The sequence below is a fragment of the Vulpes lagopus genome, chromosome 7, assembly GCF_018345385.1.
Source record: "Vulpes lagopus strain Blue_001 chromosome 7, ASM1834538v1, whole genome shotgun sequence".
NCBI lineage: Eukaryota > Metazoa > Chordata > Mammalia > Carnivora > Canidae > Vulpes > Vulpes lagopus.
Window position 1 is genome coordinate 40,427,142 of NC_054830.1, and position 27,270 is coordinate 40,454,411.

General features: G+C 36.3%; 1 protein-coding gene across 1 annotated transcript in view; it reads right to left on the reverse strand.

Moving 5' to 3' along the window:
- The window catches only part of CNTN3 (contactin 3), a 327,782-nt gene that overhangs the window by 218,756 nt on the left and 81,756 nt on the right, over positions 1-27,270 (reverse strand). The window contains exon 2 of the mRNA XM_041760551.1: positions 26,367-26,501. Coding sequence (XP_041616485.1) covers positions 26,367-26,421 — 55 coding nt within the window. The 5' untranslated portion in view covers positions 26,422-26,501. The remainder of the gene's footprint in view (positions 1-26,366; positions 26,502-27,270) is intronic.

Below are 27,270 nucleotides of genomic sequence, written 5' to 3' on the forward strand. Positions count from 1 at the left end.
TCTCATTACAAAAGTAAAGTTGTATTCAAAACGAGTTGAATACCTGACCATGACTTTCTTACAAAATGTGCCATGCATGCAAATCTGAAGGTTGACAATATTATTTTTCTGTTTTGACCTCAAAACACTCAACATTTGGTGGTATTTACACTTTATTACCAGCCAAGTGAAGAGAAGGATGCAACTCTGAGCAAGTATCTTTTAAAAGGTTTTTTACTGGGATGCCTGGATGGCTCAACAGTTTAGTGCCTGCCTTCAACCCAGGGTGTGATCCTCGAGTCCAGGGATCGAGTCCCACATCGGGCTCCCTGCATGGAGCCTGCTTCTCCCTCTGCCTGTGTCTCTGCCTCTCTCTGTCTCTCATGAATAAATAAATAAAATCTTTCAAAAAATAAATAAAAGGTTTTTTTACTTTGTGAAGAAAAATTGAGTATTTTCTGAGAATTTCCACATATATACAAAAACAAAAATCTGTCTTTGTACTCAGAATTTAAAAAGGAATGGGATAATGCCATCAACAAATGCTTATGCTACTTTAGTTGTACAATCATTGCCAAAGCACTTCTGAAAACAAACAAATTCACAGGAAAAAATGAGAGAGAGAGAGAGAGAGAGCAAGAGAGAGACTTCTTTATCTTGGAATGCTCAGTAAAATGGGAGGAATTTCTGCTGAAGCAAAGAATGAATAAACAGACTAAGAGACAAGGAGAGCTTACAAGTAGTCAGACAAAGAAAACAGGTTGGAAAAGCTCCCCACTCAAAAGTCCAGAAGCTAGAAACTTGTATTTTGGCTACTTCAAATGGTAATAACACTCATTCATAAGAAGTATTTACCATAATAACAAGAATAATAAAATAAAATGATACTGAAAATAATCACTGACATGATGAAAACAGCAGCAGCTGATGCCAGTGCGTGAATCCTACATGACAGTATCTGATTAATCTTCACAGAGATCATTATTCCCAGGGAACAGAAGAGAAGCACTAGGCCTGAAAGTGGTTAGGTGACAGGGGCAAGTTCACACAGCATTTCAGAATGCACACCCTCTGGAACATCTGAGTCCAGATTCCACGCAGGAATACCCTCCTGTTTTATACTCAGAATGTAGCCTTGCCCTTCATCTGGTCTTGGCTCTCAGCTTCTGGTAGGTAACCAATGTCGTACATGATCAGAATGCCTTTGTTTAGGGTAGGGCCTAGCCACACTGGATCTGAGGGTAGGACCAGCTACATCTGACAGTGTCCGATGGGGACTGACCATACCAGAAAGCCCAACACGTGACTGATGATGGATATTTGAGTCATGAGGTAGGAGCTGACTTAGGCAACTGAGCTCAACTACACATGTGCCATTTAGGTAACGACGCCCCAGTAAAAACTCTGAACACTGAGGCTTGGTGAGTTTCCCTTGTTAGCAGTAGTCCTTGCTTATTAACACACATCAATACCAGGAGGTTTACTCATCCTGAGAACAACAAAAGCTTAGCATTAGGACCCTTCCAGATGTTATGCTATGGGTTTCTTCCTTTGGCTGATTTGAGCATGTATCCTTTCCCTGTAATAAACTATAATCACCTGTAATCACAATTATAATAGCTTTCAGTGGCTCTTGTTGGTCCTTCTAGCAAATTATCAAAGCCAGAACTTGAAGTTGGTGTTAGAAATGAGGGTAGTGTAGGGACTGTACACTTATACCTCAAAGTCTAGCTAAATCTAGACACCCTTTCCACTGCAACATCACCACTAAATTAACCCTTACTAAAACCAACCACACCTTAAGAAAACGGCTTGCTATCCTCTTTAGTCCCTGGTTTTTATTTACCTCTGAGAGGAAAATAACATAAGGAAAAAGTTCTCCTTTTCCATGAAGAAAAGGATTTTGAAGAAATGGATTTTGAAATAGCTATTAACACCCCTACCAAAAGATTCGATGTGGTCATTTTCCTGATTTTTACCCCTAAGTAAGTTTACTGCACAAAAATAAAAACAAGCAAGACATCTGGCTTTAATAGTCAAATTTACTGTCTTAGAAAATTGAAAATGATTCTAATACCTGTTTGTAAATATTTACAAATACGGTGAATTTTTCATAGCATTTTTTTCTGGTCTAATAGCTCTTAATTTACTTTGAGTAGCTAATATATTTTGTTCATGTATAAGTTGGTATAGCATCATCATTCCAACAAACTCTGATATGTGTAAAGCCTGAAAACAATACTATAGTAACATAATGGTGCAGATTTGAAAATTCCAGGAAGGTTGGGAAGAGAAGCTGACAAAAGGAAAATTAGGTCAAGATAAGAAGGGGGGTGATTTCAATGAAAAAGACACAAAGAGGTGTTTTTTTAAAAATTCCCTATAAGTGACCACAATGAAAATCCAAATGTCCATTCCATCATCTTCTAACACAAGTCAAATCCCAAGCGATACTCTAATTATTCTCTAGAGACTATTATTAATTTTAAATGAGGGTGCTAAATAACTAGAAGCCTTTTTATTCTGAGATCCTTTTTAGAGAATGGCAACAATAGCTAATTTACTTACATTTATGTGCCAGGCACTGTACTAAGGAAATTACAAGCCTTGCCTCCCTTATTCTCAGGGTATGTTTGACCCCATCCCCTACTCTATGAGGTCCAGCTGTGGTGCCACCCTGTAACACTACCATCCTCCACCACCATCCTCATCTATGCCTCTAAGTTCATGCTGACCATTGTCACATTTGGGCTCAGTCCCCACCACCCTTGTTATTCTCTGCTCTGATTTCCTTTTGTCATTCAGAAATTGGCATAAATGTCATCTTCTCGGCTTAAATGTCCTTCCACCCACCCCTCACTTCCACCTTTCACAGAGGTACCAAAGCACATCTCACCGAATTTCACTATTTATAAACATTATACATGTTCACATATGCACTTGTTATTTTTATCTAATTCATTGTTGCATCCTCAACTCCTAGAACATAGAAGATATTCCACATTGAACGAAAAAGATGAATGAAGGAATTCTCACAATAACTCAGTTTAAGGCATATACTTTTTTTTTACAACTAGTGATTGATAAAGCTAGGATTTTAATCTCAGAGCTTATGTTCTCAACTTACAGTTATTAGGCCTCCCCAACAGAAAGAAATGAGGCACAGACCAATTAAATAACCCAAACTCGGTAACAGGTTTTTTTGGGTGAGAGACCTGGGATCAGACCCTAATAATCCTATTCTTGTTGTGCTTCCCTTTCCAATAAGCCAGACAGTTCTAAATATGGTTAAAGGCAAAAATTAACCATTAGCTTGCCTTTTAAGTTTTAGTATTTCCTGATAACCCTGGACCTTTCCAGCCTGCGAGGCACATACCAACCCTTTCTGAAATTAAAGTTCCTAAAGGCCTTTTAGACCTTCAGCAGCCATTCAAAAGCCTCCCAAAATGCAAGTACAAATTAATAATCAAACATGACAGTTCAGTTCATGCTTCATACTCTGAAAAGAGACAAAGACCACTCAGTCTTGCTTCACCAGAATGAAGTAAGAGATGCTGGAGTATAATGTTGTAGTCTCTTGCTGGAGACATAAATTTAAAACAAAGAGATTCTGAAGTCCTTGCTAATCAAAAAGAAATTATCCAGCATTTTCTTCAAAATGAATTTTGATCCTCAAAAGGACAGAACCTTGACGATTCACACGGATATTCATAACCAGCGAAAAAAGAAGCTTGGCTGAGAACAGAAGGAGGCCTCCTGCCTAACGAAATGGATTCAATGTAACATTTAGATTGATGCTAAACTTTACTTTTTGCGACAGGGGCATTTTTTTGATATGCTAGCCTGACTCCAAAGCTCCATTTTAAGTTTACAGCCTAAAATAAAGGGCATATAACATTTCCGAACAGGATTAATAAGTCCAAAAGTCCAATCCTGAGGTGTTATTTTTTTCCCCCAAATGCCCACGGGCTACTCAGAATAACTACCTTTGAATGTAAGTACAAGCTTTATGAGCTCCTAAGGTAATGTCACCTAAAAGATCAATCTGTGGTCAATCAATTCTAATAGTCACACTCTATACAGTTTTTATGAAGGCTGACAAAGAGAAATAGACAAAGCATTCCAGGCAGTTGGATTACTTTTACTATAAGAAATAAAATTCCTAAAAGACCATGATGGTATCTCTGAAATTCCTATGGAAAAAGGAAAGCGTATCCTATTTTCTCTCACTTATTTACATCATATCTACATAATGCAAAACTAAAGGATATTTTGAAATGAAGAGGGTAAATCCAAAAAGGGAGCTAGGGTGGGCTCTGCTATTTAAAGCAGAATTTAAGAGAAGGTGGAGCTAGAAAGGAATAGTCAATCTACTCATGAGGTATTCAAACCAGACATAATGAGCTCTACCCTAGGTCAGAGAAAATAAAAGTAATACATCACCAGTGAAATGAGATCTGTACTCTAGGCCCTACTATTCTATAGAAAAAAAAAATTAAAGATGGAAACATTTTATAGCAGTGAGGTATCAACTTTTTTTTTTTTTTTTATCTTTGGCATTGGTGGCGTGGAGCTAGAAAATGCCAAACAAACAAGAAATGACAAAAATAAAATTCCATTTATATTCTCCCAAAGCCCAGAGGATAAAGAATTCAATCTTAATTCATTTTTTAAAATATTTTATTTACTTATTCATGAGAGAGAGAGGCAGAGACATAGGCAGAGGGAGAAGCAGACGCCATGCAGGGAGCCTGATGTGGGACTCGATCCCAGGACTCCAGGATCAGGCCCTGAGCCAAAGGCAGATGCTCAACCGCCGAGCCACCCAGGCGTACCTTAATTCATTTCTTATACAAATATTTGAATGCCAAACACGTGCAGTTTTTAAGAAACTAACTGTAACAGATATGATGATTGTCGACTCAAACGTTCTTCTTCTTTGCTTTCAGAATCTGCCTTTTATCAAAGATACAGAAAGCACCAGATAAGCTACATTCCCAGAACTCTTTGTAGTTCTTGCTAGGAAGAAGGGAAGACAAAGAAGATTGGGTTCTGAGACTAGTAACAGCCCAAGGGGGGTATGTATTAGTTTGTGAGGTCTGCCATGACAGAGCACCACAAACTGGATTGTTTAAACAACAGAAAATTACTGTCTCACAGTTCTGCAGGCTAGAAGTCTCAACTCAAGATGTGGGAAGGACTGGTTTTTCTGAGGGCTATTATAAGGGAAGAATCTGCTCCAACCCTGTTAGCTTATAGGTGGCTGTCTTCTCCCTGTGTCCCTTCAGGTCATCTTCCCTCTATGTGTGTCTCTGTATCCAAATTTTCCCTTTTTATAGGGATACCAATCACAACAGATTAGGGCCCACCCTAATGACCTCATCTTAACTACTCCCATCTGCAATGACCCTATATCCAATAAAGTCATGTTCTGAAGACCTGGGGATTAAGACTTCAACACACAATTTCTGAGGAGGACATAATTCAATCTGTAACAAGAGGTATGGGACAATCTGCTAAAAACTTTTAGGAAAGAGTCTCTACCCTGATTTTGAGGAAAATCAAAACAAAACAAAAGATGAAGGAAATGCTGACCTTGCTTCCTTTCTTCTTTGATATGGAAATTGTCAGGTGAGGAAGGATGTAACACTGGGAACCCCCATGGCCATCTAGACACCATGAGGGTATGTGTGTGTGTGTGTGTGTGTGTGTATCGCGGAGAAAAGCTAACCCAGAGTCCTCACATCTTTGAGTTCCTGAACCACATAAGCCTAAACATCATGTTAGAAAAATAAACCTCTAATGGATTTTCGTCATGTGCTGCTGAATGTACTAGAACTACGTGCTAGAACGAAAGGGAAAAAGTAATACAGCGTACTTAAGATGAAAAAGAAACAGAAAATGCTTACCAGGAATGACTAATTTATCCATTTCCCACATCTGGAAATGTTATCAAGTAATTAGGTTATAAGAAAAAGTGCTGGAGTACAGCAAACACCTGGAGTATGAGAACATAATAGAGACCAATAGAAAGCAATAAAAATTATTTAATTTGCCAAATTAGTGGTTTACTACATGATTTGCTCAATCTGTATTTCACGTTTTGTCCATAAACAGAAATTTTTAAAAAGCTGCATGGGAAGCAGTGTGCAATAATTAGACAATTAAAAACTGAAAGGGACAGGTTAAGCTTTACAGGTACTAGAAATAAATGTTTAATAAAAAAAAATTCTGTGGATGGCAGAACTTTTCAAAGCATGACAAATTTTTAGCAAAAGTTGCATTTTTCTTTCATTGCAATATGTTTTTTTAAAAAAAACACACAAAGATCCCCACACCCATAAGCATATATGCACATTATGGTCGTGTTGAAAGTTAAGATATCTGGATTTTAGCACTTTTGTTTAGTGAACTAATGACATATATATATATATATATATATATATATATATTTTTTATTTTATTTTATTTATTCATGGGAGACACAGAGAGGCAGAGACACAGGCAGAGGGAGAAGCAGGGAGCCCGATGTGGGACTCGATCCCCGGACCCTGGGATCACACCCTGAGCCAAAGGCTCAACCACTGAGCCACCCAGGTGCCCCACTAATTACAGATTTTGATGAAAGTTACAATCTATTTCATTGAATTAATATTCAGTTTGTATAGTTAAGTAAAAGAAGAGAACGTGGGAGAATTTTGAAGGTGCCCAACATTTTGATAAATTTAGGCCACTGGCTATATTTCTGATTTTTTTTTTTATTTCTGATTTTTGAACTATTCTTTACAAATGAATAAAATAGTTAACCAATTGACTGTTATGTTGCAGAAATAATGTATTTGGGCGAAAAAGGCTTAGGTGATGGGTTGAAGCCTCTGTAGATGAAAATCTTTTCATAGTGCTTTACAGCTTTATTTAAATTCATGTTTTGTCTCTATATGAATGTGAGTTCTAGTGCTTTTGAACTTCCTCGACATCCTTCCATAATCCCTAGACCTTCCTTGCTAGATGGTTTAATAACAACTCCACGTGACAAGACAAAAAACAGTTACAATGCTATTGTTAGATGCAGTATGCAATGTGCACAATACAGGCAGGAGTGTACAATCCATGGCTCATTTGTGTAAAAAAAAAAAAAACCCACTTACATCTCCACTTTCTATTATACCAACTCTCACTGAACATCTCTGACATATGCAAATTCACGAGGTTCTCACGAATCATATTGAATTGAAGACTTCATTAATCAACTCTTTTAAAAACATTTCTTAGGCATCCTACCCTCAAAGGTTTTAATAGAGTTTATTATGTTTATGGTTTCTATTCTTTACCAAAGACACTGGATCAAGGCTTTCTGGGGTCCAGGTATGATTCCTTCTGTGTATTCTACAAAGAATGTTTCATATCGAACTCCAGTTCAAGGCTATGGTTTCTATGAAAAAATTACAATAAAAATTTCTATTATAAATCAGTTGTAATGGAGAAGCTATTAAGTAACACCAGCTAGTGATTGCATTCTGTAGTATTTTTGCAGTGTTAATCTCATAAAATAGAAAAAAAGCATAACATGTAGAAATGACAAGAGCCTTTCCCAAATCTCCTGAACTACTACATTTTCTGTTATCTTGCAGAGGGGAGCAAATACTATTATGCATTGCTGCTAACCTTGGAAAATAAGAACATGTTTTATTTTGAAAAACACAGTTTCTTACTTTTTTATAACAGGGATCAAAATCCCTCATTATATATGCTTATTAAACAAATGCACCATCTCAAACATCAACTTATGAAGGTAAAATAGACACTGCTTACCAGGTCCTATACTAGACACTGCATTTACTGAGTCACCTAATTCTAAGTGAATATTAAACACTCATTTTAATGTTATTGCTTTCCTTAACATTGAAACAGAATATAAATAATGATCCTCAGGGCTGCAGAGGATGAATTAAATTGAATGCTCTATACACATTTTTGGCACCACCATTCTGGAGAAGCATTTGGCGATACATATAAGAAGCCACCATCATGCAGGAAGCCTAAAGAAAATCTGCCCTCAATTTTTTTATTGATTTTTACTCAGTATCACCACTTAGCAGTCTTCCTCCATTCAGAATTCTTAGAACAATTTTTGTGTACTCTACTCATCACAGTATCCCTATCAGACTATATTGGCTTTACTTGTTTTTCACTCATACATATTTTCCCTATTCCCAATCTTTAAAATTTGGAAGACAGTGAATATAATAAACACACATTTCTACCTTCTTATAGGGTCTATCAATATTACATATATTGGAAAACTTAGTACATTAATGTTAGAATAGAAATATGTGTTTGTGCTTCTTTGCAAATGATTTTAATTTACAAAATGTTAATGCTGATCAAAATTAAAGAATGAATTTGGCCATTCCTTTTTTTTTAAAGATTTTATTCATTTATTCATGAGAGAGAGAGAGAGAGAGAGGCAGAGACACAGGCAGAGGGAGAAGCAGGCTCCATGTGGGGAACCTGTTGTGGGACTCAGTCTCAGGTCTCCAGGATCACCCCGGGCCGAAGGTGGCACTAAACCGCTGAGCCACCGGGGCTGCCCAAATTTGCCCATTCTTAAGATAACCCTAAGCAAATATCCTTTCTCTGACTGGAATACATATGTCCCACTGCAACATAATTCATCATATAAAAATATGGACTTATATAAGCTAACTAAATGATCGTACTGATGACTCTCAAAAACCCCCATTGTGTTCTCAGAGGTATCTACCATCATTGGATGGCTATTTCTGTTTGAAAAACTTACAGGATGTTGGTCACCTATAATTCATTCACTCCCTCCTGAATACTGAGAATACTGGTATTACACAGAATAACTTCATTAAAACTATACATAAGTAGCACTCTTAAAAGCAATAGCACCCTACCAGTCATCTCTTGTATAACTTCCGAGTGCAGAAGCAAAGCCCCATTTCTGGACTTTAATGACTCATTTGAATATAACAGCTGCCTTAGCCATTTAAAAAAAAAGTGAGCTTTTGGTGGGCTATTTTATTACTCAGATTTCCAAGGAAGTTGTTTAAAGTTACTCTTAAGAGAGTTTATCATTTACACAGCTTTTACTGTTCCATAAAATAGATCTCTTTGCAAAATATCCCCAAATCCATGATAAATTATTGATGTGAACCATGAATTTAGTTAACATATAACCAACATGCAATTTTTATTTTAGTCTAACTCTTCTAAAGTTGGATATAATGTTAGGATTTGAATCTGTCACCTGTATGCTATACATTTCTGTATCTTCATCTCAGAACTGGAGCTCTATTTAGGAAAACACATTTGCTTTTCGGAGAGGGCCTGAGCTACACTGTCTTTTCAGGACTTTTCAAATGTGAGATTCTTTAATTTTATAAAATGTAAATGATACAGCTCATTACACATATTTGGGAATTTTGGTTTATAGAGCTATACACCAGTGGCTACTGGGCCAAATCTATCCTGCAGCATTATTAGACTTGGATCATAAAATGTTCAGGGGAGAGGGAAAAAAAAAAAAACAAGAAAACCCTTCACTTAAATTAAATGGCCTCATTATAAATCCAAAAGTAGTAGGTATGAAGTCAAATTTAACCTTAAGAAAAAATATCAAAGATCTAGTTATATCATGCCTCCTTTTTCCCATGGCAATCCTAAACTCAGCAATGCCATACAGACAGAGAAACCCAGTCTTCCCAGAAGGCAGCCCCTCGGGGAGTAAGCCATCTTGGGTTGTTAGCAAGAAATTCATCCACAGTTATGGGAAAATAACTTTGTTTACCAACAAAATTATCTAGAATTCATTCACACCAACCTTCTTCCTGGAATGACGGATTTCCCTCCTATCATCCAAGACATGGAATCTTTTTTTTTTTTTTTAAGATTGATTTATTTATTTATTTATTTATTTATTTATTTATTTATTTATGATAGACATAGAGAGAGAGAGAGAGAATGGCAGAGACACAGGAAGAGGGAGAAGCAGGCTCCAAGCAGGGAGACCGACGTGGGACTTGAAATCGGGACTCCAGGATCGTGCCCTGGGCCAAAGGCAGGCGCCAAACCGGTGAGCCACCCAGGGATCCCAAGACATGGAATCTTTTGATAGTCCAGCCAAAATTAATCTCACTTTATCAGAAATTAAATTTAGTGCATTGGATTATAACTCTCCCGAAACATCTGCATGTTAGTAATATGTGTGCAGATTGTCTACTTTTTCCTGGATCTATATCCTTTTGATTCCCTAACAGTACATTTCAAAATACCTTGCAAATAATAACATAAGTGCTTGATAAAAAATGATCTTAAAAAAACATATATTATGCTTTAAGACAGAGGTCGATAAACTATATAACCAGAGGCCAAATCTGACCGCCATCTGTTTTTGTACGACCCATGAATCAAAAGAATATTTCATGACACATGAAAATTATATGAAATTCAAGTCTCAGTGTCCATCAATAAAGTTTTATTGGAAGAGAGCCATGTTCACTTGTTTATCTATTGTCTATGGCTGATTTCACATTTTAATGGCACAGTAGTTATGACAGAGACCATATGGCACACAAAGCCCAAAATATTTACTATCTAAATACTGCATGAAAAAGTTTGCCAACACCTGCTTTAGGAAGCAATATGTCTAATAGGAGGGATAGTGCCTTTGCATTGAGTTAGATATGCTTTTTTTCCCCTAAATATTAACATCTACCTTTTTATTTTTTTATTTTATTTTTTTAAAGATTTATTTATTTATGATAGACATAGAGAGAGAGAGAGGCAGAGACAAAGGAGGAGGGAGAAGCAGGCTCCATGCCGGGAGTCTGACGTGGGACTTGATCCCGGGACTCCAGGATCGCGCCCTGGGCCAAAGGCAGGCGCCAAACCGCTGAGCCACCCAGGGTTCCCCCCATCTACCTTTTTAGAGAAGCCATTTAAGTTCTCTGAGCCACTGAGTTATAGGGATGATATCAACATTAAAGAGTTTTTGATGCAAAGATAAGCAATATTTTTAATGCAGCAACAGTGCAATAAATGGGATTTGATATTATCTCCTATTTTTGCTTAGCACTTGCACCAAACTTTTAATTACATCTGACTGAGGAATGGTAATTTATGAGAAGGTAGTCTAATAAACAGCTTCATTCATTAGACTGTCCTATCTACAAGACATTGCCTTTATCTTCATGGTACTTGTGAACACTGCCACCTGCATTCAGTGTATCTGGTTTGAGCAAATAATTCCAAGTATTATGTCTAAGACCAAAGGTCCTTATTAATATATGGAGGGTGGTAACTTCAAAAAAGAAGGGGAAAAATGCATCTTTATAATACCTATTGCGTCAGTTCTCATTGAGAGACAATTCTCCAACAGGTATTTACTCTCCTTCGTGTCTTCAAATAATTATTTGCCAAAGTAGTATCAATGGGAAACTCAACAAAATAAGCAGCAAAGAACTTTCAAAAACCCCATGAGGCAGGAAAAAAGCATTAGATTCTTTTATATTGTTGTTAGCCAAATGTTTATTTTCTCTCTTCTCCCACAATAGGAATAATGGCCATAGCACTGAGTATTCTAAATTTTCTTTGCTGCATAATCAAGCAAAAAGAAAAAAATTGTTACATTGTGTGCTGCAGTAAATATCATTTTTTCACTGAAGACGGATGGCTACTCAGAAACCCATGTAGTACATTGGTGCAATTAAAAGTTTGGTGCAAGTACAACCCATGTACATTGGCTATAACAGCCAATTCTTCATAATTACATGATCTGTATATGACCCCTTTATATGTTTTTTAACATATGTCTGAATTTAAGTATCATTCGCATTTGTGCACACATGGGATGGGAATCAAAGGCTCTCATTTCCTATTCAAAAAATTAGGGAAGTTTATTTTAAAATCCTATAAAAGAACAGCTATTAATGAACAACTTATTTGAGGACTAAAAATCCAGGAGTTCTACTTCAAAAACTTAAGGCTGATATAAAAACACATATAGATTGCCATCTGCCTTTAAAATCACTTGGGTGGCACATCCTGACTGCACTTTATGTTGCATGGGTTCTAAGAATAAGAAGGAATGTGTGATGCTGCCATGAATAGTAGAACAGGGAAATACTATCCCCGGGTGTTTTTTGAAAAATACTTGAAACTCAGTAGTGCTACGTGTCAACAGGCAACACTAATCAATGTCACAATGGCAGCAAGTGATCCCTGGCCTGGATTCCTTTAATCCCAGCCAAGGGCAGTGTTCATCGCCCTTCCTTGCTTGAAGGATCGAAGAGCAAATGATGTTCTTCACATGCTTGGAATAAACCGTGAATGAGTCACCAGAGCCAATGAAAACGGCAGCCTACACGTTCCACTCTCTCAGATCAGCAGACCCTATTAAGCTATCCAGGTAAGCAACTGAATGGAGTTACAGGTTCAGGGAATATGGATTCATGAGTCACCACACCATCACACATCATTGCGTACCATCTCACACCTCTGTAACCAGTCCTTGAGTTTTCTTTCTTGACCACCTTCCACCAACAGATCACAGGCCTCTGATCACTATGTAGTAAGTCCAAGAAAAGAGCAGTTTCTTCTGTTTACGAGTCTCCCAAGGTCACTCATCATGAGGGATGGCTCGGGTCTACCTGAACAAATAGACAATACTTTCCTTTCCCTGTTTTTTAACTGTCCTTTTAGTTAAACGGAACAAATTGCTTCCTGTTTAAGTGACAGGTAGGAGTATTACTTTTGTCTCCAGTAGTCCCATAAATAAAAAGAGTAAACCCAGATAATATAAAGAGAAAGTAGTAAGTCAAATACCAAGATAAGAGCTTAATTCCTTAGCTGCCAGGCAGAAGTTGGAAGAAGTTGGAAGAAGAATCATTTTGGTTAATCTAATGGCCTGGTAGAGGTATAGGAGGTTTTTCGCCTCCTTTTAGTGTCTCAAGCATCAAGTTTGTTGCTTTTCTTCTTTTTAAGCAAGAAATAGCCACAATGTAGCATGACCAAGAAACACAATACTCAGCATATGCTTTTCAGATACAGACTGTTGTGCAAACACTTATCACCAGTATTTTATTTATTTTTATTTTTATTTTTAAAATATTTTATTTATTTATTCATGATAGACACAGAGGAGACAGAGAGAGAGAGAGAGAGAGAGAAAGAGAAAGAGAGGCAGAGACACAGGCAGAAGGAGAAGCAGGTTCCAAGCAGGGAGCCTGACGCAGGACCCAATCCCAGGACCCCAGGATCACGCCCTGGACCAAAGGCAGGTGCTATATCGCTGAGCCACCCAGGGATCCCTATCACCAGTATTTTAATATTAACCACGCTACATGAATTTCATGAATAGTAGTGCTGGAATGACACAAAATTTCACAACCAAATTTGTAGTGTAATGGTAGTTATTTTAGATCCCATTTCTTGCATCAATGCTTTAATGATAAAAATTAATAAATAAAAAGGTTCCTGAATCATTTTCATTTATACACTTGTTTACTGACGGGCAGATGAATTCTAACATTTCACCCATTTCTGTAAGTCATTTGCCTTCTTGTTTTCACTAACTCTGTTCAAAGAAATTAATGTGGTGTTCCTTACGGGCATTGGGAGTTGACCTTATGTAAAGACAGAACAATCCTGGCAATCAGTAGACAATTAGTGAAATTAGCTAAGCTTCTTTGCTATGGTTGACAAATAAAAACTCCAAAATCTGTTCAATAATGTGGTACTGCTTTAAAACTATGAAAATTGTATCACAAAACAAAATAACCATCTCCTCCCATAGTTTCTTCAAATTATAGACACAGATACTTATAGATGTTAAGATGCATATATAATTTGATTGTTCCTTACTGCATACTGTCCTCATAAGGCAATTTGAAATTTAAAAATATCTCTATCTAAAATAGCATCCAATGTTGCATATCTAATCACAGAGTTGTCACTTGATATTGTCTCTAACTTAAAGTGTCAGCTGATGTTCAAAGGAAGCAACATGCAGAAGTAAACATAAATTATATCTGCATATCATGCATGAGGGAAAAAAAGGCACAAGACAAGTCAAGGCCCAGTGACAAAACAAGAACAAAGAACCCTGCTATTTCTCAAATTAAAATATTCTGCAGTTTTTGAGTTATGGTTTTGCTTTGAAAGTAATAGGGTTGCAGAACTGGTCCCTATGAATGGACATTTTCTTTTGTCTATGATTTGAATTTACACAAGTAGGGACAGGGTTGGGGTGTGGTGAGGCTCTAAAAGGATGAATGGTCAATGGAAGGTCACTCTAAGAAGCGAGGGAAGGGATCCCCAAGGAATACCTTTGCAGGCTTTTTCACTGCCAGAGTGCTTGAATGATATGTTAAGCAAAAATAAAAACTTTTAAAACTTCTAGGAAACAGAAGAAAGAATATACTTGGGAACTGGACGCTACACAGTTGATGTGAGAATTATAGAAAAACATGTAAATTCCTTGCATGGTGCTTGCCATTGAGGACAACTAAGTAGTGGTAGTCATTATCTTTATACAAGCTTAAAAGACATGGACTGGCAAATGGTAATAATTGAGGAAACGATCTATTTCCACACTGATGAGTATTTTTATATAATCAAACTCATATAATGATTAGCAAGATGGTACAAATATAGTATAAAAGAAATGCACATCATTTTTAAAGAATCAATCTCCCAAACACTCAACAGTAGGTAAGATGAATCAGTTACTTGAAGCAATAAATGTTAGTACCTGCTCACAATTCATTCTAGGAAAGCAATGTACAGTTTTTAAGAGGGAAAGATGAAATAAACACAGAAGCCTGGACTAGGACTTAGGAATCATCAATCCCATTGTATAACAAATGGGATTTTTATCCCCCAAGCCACTTGACACACCAAGGCAATTCCTTGCCACATAATACCAACTAAGAGTCAAGTGTTTTGACTTAGGAGTAGCTCTGTATTGAAAGGACCACTTTCCTTTTAGTCCGGAAGCTCCGCGGTGGTCCCAAGAACCTAGAAGAGGTGGGAAAGAGGGGAGAGGGAGCTGATTACCCGCGCCCAAGCCGCTCGTTCTTAAGAGCCCTGCACCGCGCCACCAACTCTTGAATGATATGTTAAGCAAAAATAAAAACTTTTAAAACTTCTAGGAAACAGAAGAAAGAATATACTTGGGAACTGGACGCTACACAGTTGATGTGAGAATTATAGAAAAACATGTAAATTCCTTGCATGGTGCTTGCCATTGAGGACAACTAAGTAGTGGTAGTCATTATCTTTATACAAGCTTAAAAGACATGGACTGGCAAATGGTAATAATTGAGGAAACGATCTATTTCCACACTGATGAGTATTTTTATATAATCAAACTCATATAATGATTAGCAAGATGGTACAAATATAGTATAAAAGAAATGCACATCATTTTTAAAGAATCAATCTCCCAAACACTCAACAGTAGGTAAGATGAATCAGTTACTTGAAGCAATAAATGTTAGTACCTGCTCACAATTCATTCTAGGAAAGCAATGTACAGTTTTTAAGAGGGAAAGATGAAATAAACACAGAAGCCTGGACTAGGACTTAGGAATCATCAATCCCATTGTATAACAAATGGGATTTTTATCCCCCAAGCCACTTGACACACCAAGGCAATTCCTTGCCACATAATACCAACTAAGAGTCAAGTGTTTTGACTTAGGAGTAGCTCTGTATTGAAAGGACCACTTTCCTTTTAGTAGCCCAACCGTCCTGGGACATTTTAGTTTCTGTCCATTCTCTTAAGGCTATTCACCTTAAGAGTGGCTGGAAGAAGTGGTATATTTACAGAAGTGTTTTTAATAGACAACTCCTTCCAATGTACACCTGGGCTGTCATGGACATATACACCTGTCTTCTAAACACTGGTCAGTATCAATCCTCTCCAGGAGGAAATATTTAGTTCTTTTCTGTAAAAGGATCTACAACACACCATACTCAGAAAAGGCTTAGCACAGTTGAAAGCTTCAAAGGGGGAAATTTTGGCAATCTAGATCAAGAACCCAGGGGGCCAGTAATTGGCCAGGTGACTGGGGCAAAAGGGCCCCAAATATTTTAAACCACACTGTTCTCATTTACAAGGTGAGCATGGCCTGGAATACACAAGTGTATGTGCAAAAATATATGCATGTGTATGTATATAAAAATAACCCTCTCTTATCAAAGATTACTGTCATCAATGTACTTCCTTCCTTCCTTAATGGTTTCTGCTCCAGTAATTCAGGGCTGCGGGAGGGGCAGGAGGAGAAAGAATCTCAAGCAGACCCAGCACTAGTGTGGAGCCTGACACAGGGCACGATCTCAGGACTCTGAGATCAAGACCTGAATCAAAACCAAGAGTCAGATGCTCAGCCAACTGCACCACTCTAAGGGCTTACTGTTCACAAGTCTAAGCAGCTTCTTCTCAGACTCCATCTTCTTCCAACTTTCCTTTTTTCCTGAAATAATTCCTCCACTTCCACCTTATCTTGGTGGTTTGGAGATCTTCCATATCTTTGCTGTCTTTCCTTCCCTCTTACACTTGCACCTGGGTTTGGTCTGCCTCCTATAACTCTCTACCCATCATCCTTAAACAGGCTCCCCAGTTGCTTTCAGAATGAAAACCCCTCCCCCATCTTGATCTCCTGCTGGGATACCATGTGCTCCCTCCACCAACACTGGGATCTAATCTTTTGATTTTAACAGACTTGCAGCTCCTACCACCCACACTTTGAGTATCTCAAAACTCATTATGCTCAAAACACATCCAAATCCTTGCCTCCTTCTGTGTTTATTAGTTCTGTTAATTGCCTCATTATCCTCCCACTCAACTTGGAAACTTCGAAAGTCCTCGACAATCTCTTCTCCCTTACCAGGTACAACCATCCAATTGCTTGTCATACCTTTTCAGTTCTGGCTCTGTAATTTTCTCATCACCAGTCTTACCTCCAGGACTCCCAACTGCCCTGGTTTGGGCAGAAGTTATCCCTCACATTATGATACATTCATGTACCACAATGACCTCAAGATAGGTCTTTTCTTTTGTTTGTTTGTTTGCTTTTCTTCCTTCTAATTGATCCTACAAATATCCTTTGGGAGCAATGGTCTTACAGCAAGTCAAGATGTTCTCATTCCTTGCTTAACAATTTCTAGTCCCGACCCTTTTTTCTTCTAGCTTTTTCTCTACTATTTCTCCTCAAGTGTGCTAAGGGTATAGAATCTACATCTGTAATTTTCAATGGAAATAGAACTATACTTGATACCATATTATATAATTGGAATTCGCTTAGAACAGAATTTAAATTGTCTCACTAAAAACAAAAAAAAAAACAAAAAAGATAAATGACACATATAAAATTTACATTGTCTGGGGATCAAAAGGAAAATGAACCAGATGAAATTAATTTTAATCATATATTATAAACAAACCATTATATCAATATTATTTCAAAATTCAAGCAATATAAATACTGTTAATGGGATATCATCTATTCTTTTTTCAAAATATGTTTTTGAAATTCAGTATTTTACACTTAAAATAAATCTTAGTTTGGATTAGCCAATACCTTCAAGTGCCCAATAGTTCCATGTTGCTACCATAATGGACAGTGTAGATCTATAAAAATATTACCTGGGTTTGAAATGTCGCTACATTTAACAATGGCATGTAGCTTGATGCAAGGTAATGATCTCTCTGTACCTCAGTTTCCTTCCATAAAGTAATAACATTTAAATAATACCTATCTCAAAGAGTCATTGCAATAATTAAATGACTTAACACAAACATTGCTTACGCTGGGGTTGATGTGCAATAAAACTTCAATATATATTAACTGTCATTATAATCATAGCTAATCCATACTTGCAAAGTATAATCAGCATCCAATTCTATGTTACACTTTTCTCCACACTTAAATAATCCTTCCCACCTATTATGTGCTAAATGTTCGTGTCCTCCCCAAAATAGTATGTTAAAGCTCTATCCCCCAATATAAGAGTATTAGGAGGTAGGTCCTTTCGGAGATAATGAGGTTTATATAAAGCCATAAGATGGGACCATCATGTAAACATTAGTGTCCTTATAAGAAGAGACCAAAGAGCTTAATCTCTCTTTCCCTCTGTCATGTAAGGGCCTAGCAAGAAGGTGGCTGTCAACAACTAGGAATAGTGACGTCAGGAAGTGAATCAACTGGCACCTTGACCTTGGATGTCCCAGCCTCTAAAATTATGAGAAATAAATTTCTGTTGTTAAAGCCACGCAGCCTATGCAGTTTGAACAGACTAAGATATTGCCTCATTTTCTTAGATTATGTCCAATTGTAACATAATGGTTATATCCATGGGCTGTGGAGTGAGACTGTCTTATACACTGGGTTTTGAATCCCAGTTCAAACCTTTATTATCTATGTGAATTTTAGAAAATTCCTTAACTTGTCAGAGCTATCGGTCCCTGATTTATAAAACAGGGATAGCAATAGTATAAAGCTCAGAAGGTTGCCAAAGGAATTAAATGATACAATCTACACAAGGCCCTTAGTTCAATTCTTGGTACAAAGTAAAGCACTCAATGTATGTTCACTCTAATTATTATTATTTTAAGATCCAGCTTAAATGCTGTCCTCCCCAGGAATATTTTTCCTTCTTCATTTTTTAAAAAGATTTACTTATTTATCTGAGAAAGAAACACAGCAAGGAGGGGCAGAGGGAGATGGAGACAGTCTTAATCAGACTCTGCCCTGAGTGTGGAGCCCTGAGACCACAATTGGAGTATAAACAAGACTTCGATGCTTAACTGACTGCACCACCCAGGTGTCCTAACCTTCCTCATTTCTATAAGTTCTCTCTTCTGAGAACTTCCATTTTAGTCTCTTTTTCCAGCATTTTTTAAAAATAAGATCTTAAATCTTAGCATTTTTCTTCTCTCACTGTTTATATGTGCTTCCTTTTCTTCCTAAACAGATAGCAACCCAATCCACCTTAGCCTCTTCTATACCACTTATTGAAATGCCTTACATAAAACAAACATTCAGGAAAATGTCTGTTGAATAGCTATTTGAAAAAGATAACCTGGGTTACAATGTGGGGATGTGCTGGAAAAAGGAAGGAAAAGAAGGCAAAGAGATGAAAAGCAAGGTTAGGGCAACAGTTCGGGTCAAAGATAACAAAGACTGAAGTGGACTACAGAAAACCGTACTGCAAGTGGTGAAAACAGAAGAATGACAAGGGAGTGTAATTTAAGGACACCCTCTACCACAACATAAACACTGCCTTCTCTTTGCTCATAGGTATATTTGTAAGATAGATGCTACTGACCAGAATCAAGATTTCTTTCGTTGTGCCTTACTGAAATGCAGGCATACATATGTGTTTGCTTGTGCATGTGTGTGTTTATCTTATATTCAAAGTTCACTGTCATTCATGAGTTAATAAAGACTGTACTTCTACATAGCAGAAACCCAATCCTTTTAGCTCTGCTAAAACACCCCCATGGAAAGATAAAATATGCACAGGGATACTTAAAAACACTTTTATGTGAGGAGGACTTTAAGATGGCTGATCACTTAGGCAATAGTCAATTAAGTTGGTTTGAATGAGCACTGCATTTCCAGGAGTCAGTGAATTAATCAACAGATACATTTGAGACAATAGCTACTTTAAGAGCTAAATAAAATTGTGGTTTTTATTTAATCTCATGTGTTTGCTCAACTCTAATAGCATTTCCAATGCACATTATTTTTTAAGTCCCCCAAATGCTTTCTTAGTCACCATCAGGCTTACAAAAATCCAATATGTGGAGTTATCAATGATCAAGGTTATAAGAACAAAATGCACCAACAATCTTGCCTTGTTTTTCTCTAGATTTTCACATTCATACTCTGATAAACTGTCAAGATTTAAAAGGGATAAATGAAAAGCATTTCAAGATTTAGGGTGCTGAAATTGAGGAGGATGATTTGAAATAGTTTATCAGTGAAAACAAGGAGGATGTCAAGATTTATAAGCAGAGATCAGCGACATCTCCATTTCACCAGTATCAGAGCCATCAAATCATATTACACTGCACACAAATACCACAGAAGAAATGACAGTAATTTGAGTTTATGGCAACAGTTTACTTGAAATGCCACATCCAACACCACAGACTCGTTTTCTCAGTGATTATAAGGGTGGCATCATTAAACCAATTGAAAAATATTCCTCAATTATTTCAGAGAGGACTTAAAAAGTTTAGTTTGCTTTTAAAGCTTTCCTTTACCATGATTTGGATGAAAAACAAGTACAGAAAGTGATTCACATTAAGGTGACAAAGAACGGGATGGAATATGTGATTCGGGCACTCAAAGATGTTATGTCCTTTGTACACAAACTATTGTCTTTAAAAGAAGCAGAGTGGGATCCCTGGGTGGCGCAGCGGTTTAGCGCCTGCCTTTGGCCCGGGGCGCGATCCTGGAGACCCGGGATCGAATCCCATGTTGGGCTCCCGGTGCATGGAGCCTGCTTCTACCTCTGCCTATGTCTCTGCCTCTCTCTCTCTCTCTCTGTGTGTGTGTCTGACTATCATAAATAAATAAAAATTAATAAAAAAATAAAACAAGCAGAGTGCATGATTTTCAAATGCAGCCCAAATATGTGAATTCTGTTTATTTATTGGTAGATGTTGTCCATTACTAAGTCTACACTGTTAAAGGAAGCCAAGGCTCATGTTTGGTGATCAGATAGTTCATCCTCAATTACAATATCAACAGTTCTTAAGAAAGTATTTAATCAAGATGATCTGAATCATCTCATAAGGCGTGATCTATAGTCTCAGTTATAACACATTTAAGGATACAATGAGGAGTACAGGTTGCCTTCTTAATTCTTGAAAGTGGCAAACAAAGTTCATGGGTTAGTGTAGCTCTGCAGAATAAAGATGGTGGGGGGCATTTACTGCTCTTTATGCTGTTTAAGCCAAGAGTGGGGCCATGTAAGTACAGTACCACTGAAGAGCTTATTTCTTTTGCTATCTCCGATCCGTATGTACAGAATCAGCATTTCTCTCAGGCTGGTTTTTCTGATGATTGCATGATGGCCACCTGCAGCAATCAGGGTTTCAGCATTCCTCACTCAGACACATTAGGAGACAGGGCACTTTCCATAAAGTTTGAACAAAAAGTTATGGCTAAAAGATTGCCATGAACTCAGTGACTCAGGCCAGGCACTTGGGCAAATGAGACAGGTCCATCTTTGGAGCTTCGTATGGTGCCAATCCTGTCCAAGCATCGTGGTTAACTCACAATTGTAGAACAGAGTAGATGTTGGAGACACTACCATAATATCTACTAAAAGGTTAAGGACAACTGAAGATCATCCTCCCTTCTCAGATTAATGGCTACTTAATTTCATGAATAATTTTTAGGTATTATAAATCCCAATATACTGATTATTCACTAAAATTTTAACAGAAGAATTTGATGATATAAGAACACCCTGAAACTTCTATAGAAATACAATATTTTTCATGATGGTTATTTAACAGGGCATCAACAATGATTTCAGCTATCCAAGGAAATTTTTCTTTCTAAAAGACATATTTACTTAGCTCTTCCCACTAGAGGATTAAAACTAATAACACAATATAATATAGTCTGTGAAGTCTACAATTTCCACATTCATTGATTAAGAGCTTGTCTACATTCAACATGCAATGACACTTGAAATGCAAACTCAGCCTACAAAGAATTTAGTTAGGCAATACACTTTAAGGAATTATGTACAACTCATCATATGAAATCAGAAAGTCCCATTATCTCAATTCATTTGGTTTCCTATTGGGCTAGTATACGGTAAAAACATTTGCAAAATGGTCAGGTTTCTATTTCATAAATGTCTAGACTTATGCTATCCAAAAATAAAAGGCAAGCCATACACATAGTTTAAATTTTCTAGGAGCCACATTTCTTCATGAGAGAGGAACCACACTTAAAAAGGTTAAAAGATACAAGTGAAATTAATTTTAATAATATTTTACTTAACCAAATATATCTCAAATATTATCATTTCAACATCTAATCAATAAAGAATTACTGAGGTATTTTAAATCTTAATATTTTTGGTGCCAAGTCTTTGAAAATCTTTGTATATTTTATACTTATGGTACATCTCAATTTGACTAGCCACACATGGCTAGTGGCTTCCATATTGGACAATGAAAATCTAGAGTTACTAATATGGTTAAGCAATTAACTTACAGGTAATTAAATCGTGAGACAACAGTCACCTGAGTTCTTGATTATTCTTTCCTCATGACTTATACTTTGACTTGATTCCAGAAATTAAATTATTGAAGTAGTAAGTACTACTGATTATAGTAGAGGACTATCCCTTGATTTCAAAGAGAAGTAAAAATCTTGATACAGCCACAAAGATGAAGAAAGTTACTTAAAATCTTAGAGACTGTTCTCCTTGTCTCTAAGATAGAAGTAATAATATCTATCTCATTGTATTTTTGCGAATTAGATGAGCAAAGTAAAGCACTTCTGCAGTGTCTAGTACAGAGTGAGTGAGGTTCCATTCATTAATATTGTTAGTATTATTAACTTTGCTGTATTTACTATTGTTTTCCTCGTCCACATGTTTCTTTTCTGGCTTCTTCTCAAAATAGAGTTCTCTTCGCTACCTCTCATCTCTACTTACATTTCCGGCTCTTAAACTTTTTTGACAGTAAGTTAGTAGGAAATATATGAACTATCAGGACTTCACACACATATATTCAAAGAAAGATTCCAGAAGGATCAGGATATTATTGGTTTTGTTTCACTGCTATATTCCAAATGCCTATAAGTGCTCAACATAAAATATTTACTAAGTGACCCGTGCATGCTGTTATATTATACTCCAATTCTTTTTAATTCTAATTTACCTATTTTAATAAAAAAACACTGGTCACAATCCACTAAATTGACTTTGTGCTTTGTGTAACCCGTGCTTTGTGTGGCCTTCATTCCACCCACGAGGCACACCTCCTGAGGTGGACAGAGGTAATTTGCTTTAAACACAAGGCGACATAGCCTTCTAGTCACCCTCAACTCATCCTTTTCTCTCATATCCCACATCTATTCTACCAGCAAATCTTCCTGATTTTACCCTCAAAATACATACAGAATTTGACCAACAACCTTGCTACCACCCTAGAGTCAGCCACCATCACTTCTTGACTGATGACTATATTAACTTCTAACTAGTGCCTCTGCTTATTCACTTCTCCCTCCACAATTCATCTACAACACAGCATACATCAAGACCCTTTTAAAAAATAAGTGAGATCATATCACTTCTCTATTCCAACTATGCTATGGTTCCTGAGGGCATTTAGAGTAAAAGCTCTATTAAATATTCTCATTTACTCATTTTCTCTTACATCCATCCCCACATTACCTACTGGCTCTCAACTATTGCTTCCTTCCTGGTCCAACCATGCTAGCTTTCCTGCTGTTTTTAGAACACTCAGCTTGTCAAATGTTACAACCTTGGCATGCACTATTGTCTTTGCCTGATTTCTCTTCTCTAAATATCCACAAGGTCAACTTATTCAGCTCTAAGTCTTTGTTCAAATGTTATCTTCTCGAGAAGGACTGACCTTACTTGAAATGGCAATCCACATCCCAATCTCCCACACTCTAACCACATTTTGCTTCTCTTCCCCCATTACACTATCATCTTCTAACTTGATGCCATTTTCTACCAAACCATGACACAATGTAAACCCCACACGGACAAAGAGTTTTGTCCATTTTCTCCACTGAAAACTACGTGTGTTGCATAAACAGATGCCAAAAGGGATATGTTTAACAAATTAACCCTAATGTTTTTTTTGAAGAAAATCAGTCAAATCTGTCCAAAGAAAAAGTATTGCCAAAATTATTTTTGCCTCTTTGTTGCAGGGGGAAACATGCATAGACACAGTAACAGAAGGAAATGAAAAATAAAAGCACAAAATAATGGATAATAAAAGCTTAAATATGCCTCATATTTAATGTAAATATATGTAATGGAAACATAATTATCAAGCACTTGCTGCATTTATTGAGTTTATATCATTGGCTAAACACTACTCTAAGTAAGCAAATTCCCACAATGTGTTTTTACTTGCCATTTGTTATAAGATAATCCCTATATCATGAACAGAGTTTCAACTTTAATACATAAAAGATTACTCATATTGGTTAGCAGAATATCACACTAACTTTTAACTTAAATTTAATATAGAACCTAGAGGAGCACCAAAGTATATAAAGTATACAATCAATGCTTTTTAGAAAATTGGTATGAGCCCAGTTGTTCTCTATGATATAATTACGAAGATTACCAATTCTCTAAATAACATTCTACATAAAATTTATCTATACCAATTAATCCAATTCTTCCATAGAAATTCTCAAAGCTTTCTTATCAACATATCCAGAGAATTAAGTTGACCTTTAAACTGTTTTATGATGGGGATCCTTGGGTGGTTTAGCGCCTGCCTTCGGCCCAGGGCATGATCCTGGAGTCCTGGAATCAAGTCCCACATCAAGCTCCCTGCATGGAGCCTGCTACTCCCTCTGCCTGCCTGTGTGTGTGTGTGTGTGTGTGTGTGTGTGTGTGTGTCTCCCCCTCTCTCTGTGTCTCTCATGAATAAATAAATAAAATCTTTTAAAAAAATAAACTTTTATGATGCTTAACATTTTAGCAAAATGGATACTGCTTTTTCTATAAATTTGCTCAAAAATATGTAAATTACAACTGAAAACTTTATGATAAACTCATCTTGTTTTCTGTTGTTACACTTCCACTTCTTGCATATATCTTCTTTGGGAAATTTCAAGGTTGCTCTATGAAAGTTAATATAGTAAATAATAATATTGCTGCAGAACAATCCTTTTTCATTTTGGTCCCCTCTACAACAACAGAACTCAAATTTGAAACTGTATAAATGAAAAAAAGAATCCAAGAAAAGAGTATTCTAGTCTAAATATCTGTGTTGATCTTTCTCTAATCATTACTTGAAAAGGCAAAAATCTATATATAGTTGGTCCATTTTTCTTCAATGCAGATTAGAAGCAGTCAAATATAATAATTTAGGAGCAAGACTGAGACATCACAGGGGATGAACATCCATTTAGAAGAAAAAAAACTTTACTTTAAAAGTCCTGCATCAGACTTCCTACAGGGAGTCTGCTTCTCCCTCTACCTATGTCTCTGCTCTCTCTCTCTGTGTCTCTCATGAATAAATAAAATAAAATATTTTTTTAAAAGTTGGAGATTTTAATTTATAATCTCTTACTGATTATGAATTTTTGCCATATATTTTCATTTAAGTATGTGAAGAATGTTTTAAGTTTGACAGAAGAGTTAAAAAATCTTGAATATATGCATTTCTTCAAGTAACGTGTTTTACCTTGCAATACGTTTGTCCTCATCCTACACCAATTTTGCCCTCTTGGAAAAGAAAAATTACAAGCTACTTTTTAAATTAGTTTCCTTAGGTATCATAAAGAAATTGTGCTTAGACATAAAATCGGTTGTCTCCTCAAGAGATGGGCACTGAATTTTTTAGAGGTGAGAAGTGATGATCTCCGGAACTTATTTTCAGATGCATTAGCCAAATAAATAAATAAACAGATAAAAGGAAATACAAACAAATGAACACACGGACAGAACAAATACAGTAAAATGGCATAAAATTCAAATTAAAAAAAACCAAACAGAAACAGCATGTATATGTGTATTCATTATACTATTCTTTCAACTTTTTAGGTGCTGGTTAATTTTTATAGTAACAAAGAAGGGAAACAATAAAAGAAACTAAAAATACTAAATGTAGTATATGTTTCATTTTATTTTAAAAAAATTCTCTTTTACTTTGCCACTCACCCAGCAAACAAAACAAAATTATTTTTTGATTACTAAAATAAGTTACTTGCAAAAGTAAAAATCACATTCTTTTTAAAATTAGATATGAAAATACTGGTGGTTTTTAAAACTTCTATTTTTCCTTGTATACTAGAGATTACAACTTTAAGCTCCTTTTGGAAAAAAGTCACAAATTAATATCCTCAAATTGTGATTAACTGTTATAATAGTACAGTGCGTGTGTATTACTAGGTATTCTTATATTTGCTTTGAAGAGAGAAGAGCTTGCAAAAATTAGGGAGTTGGGAAGAGAATCCAATTATCAGAAGAGGAAATTAGAATTTTCTTTCTGGGAAAAATATCTATTTCTCCTTGCTACTGATAGAGTATTATTTCAACATTTAAAATTATTTAACATATAACTCAAGTATAGTTCTAACCTTAATTTTAAAAATACAGTTTATTGTTACCTCCTAGGCAGCCAATGAATGAAAGCAGGATCAACTGTTTCCATGACAACATCATCTTTAATTGCCAAAAACAAGAGTAACTCTTGTCCAGTCTCTGATGAATAGAATGCTTTGTCTTCAGGTAAATCCTTTAATCTGTAAAATATATGTACAAAGAAGTTAGACTTAAAAAAATTGCTTTTAAAACAGATTTTCTTCTTTTCATAAAACTGCCATTCACAGCCACTCAAAATCCTAAAATGAAACAAATCTTTTGTGATACAAAAGAGAAGATGTATGAAATATAGATACTTCAGAAACACTTTTTGTGGGGTCTCTGAGTGGCTCAGTCAACTGAACATCTGACTCTTGATTTTGGCACAGGTCATGATCTCAGGATCCTGAGATTGAGCCCCGCGTTGGATTCTGAGCTGAGCTTGGAGCCTGCTTCAGATTTTCTCTCTCCCTTGACCCCTCCCCAACTTGCATGCTCTCTCTCTAAAAAAAAAAGTTTTTAATAAAAACTTTATGTAATGGATATGCAGATGGAAGCAGCTTCACAGAATTATAAATGTTCAATAATACTAAAATATTAAATATTAAAACTTTAGCTAGATAATAATTAGAACAAATAACATATTATCCTAAAATCCTAACTTTTCTCATTTTTCTCTAATGATAACATTTTGATGAAACTAAGATTCAAATCATGCAGATATCGTGAAGCCCCATTTTCATTGTCTCTGAATCCCTAATAAGACATATAAATTATAAATAGCATTATCAATGCTCATATTAAGCCTATTTTTTCAGAGACAATTGCAGAAAGCCCTCAATTATATATGCTGCATAAACCAGATTAAAAAATGCTAATGGTGGAAATTGTTCAGTCTGAGAATATTGCAAATGAAACAATTTTCTACTT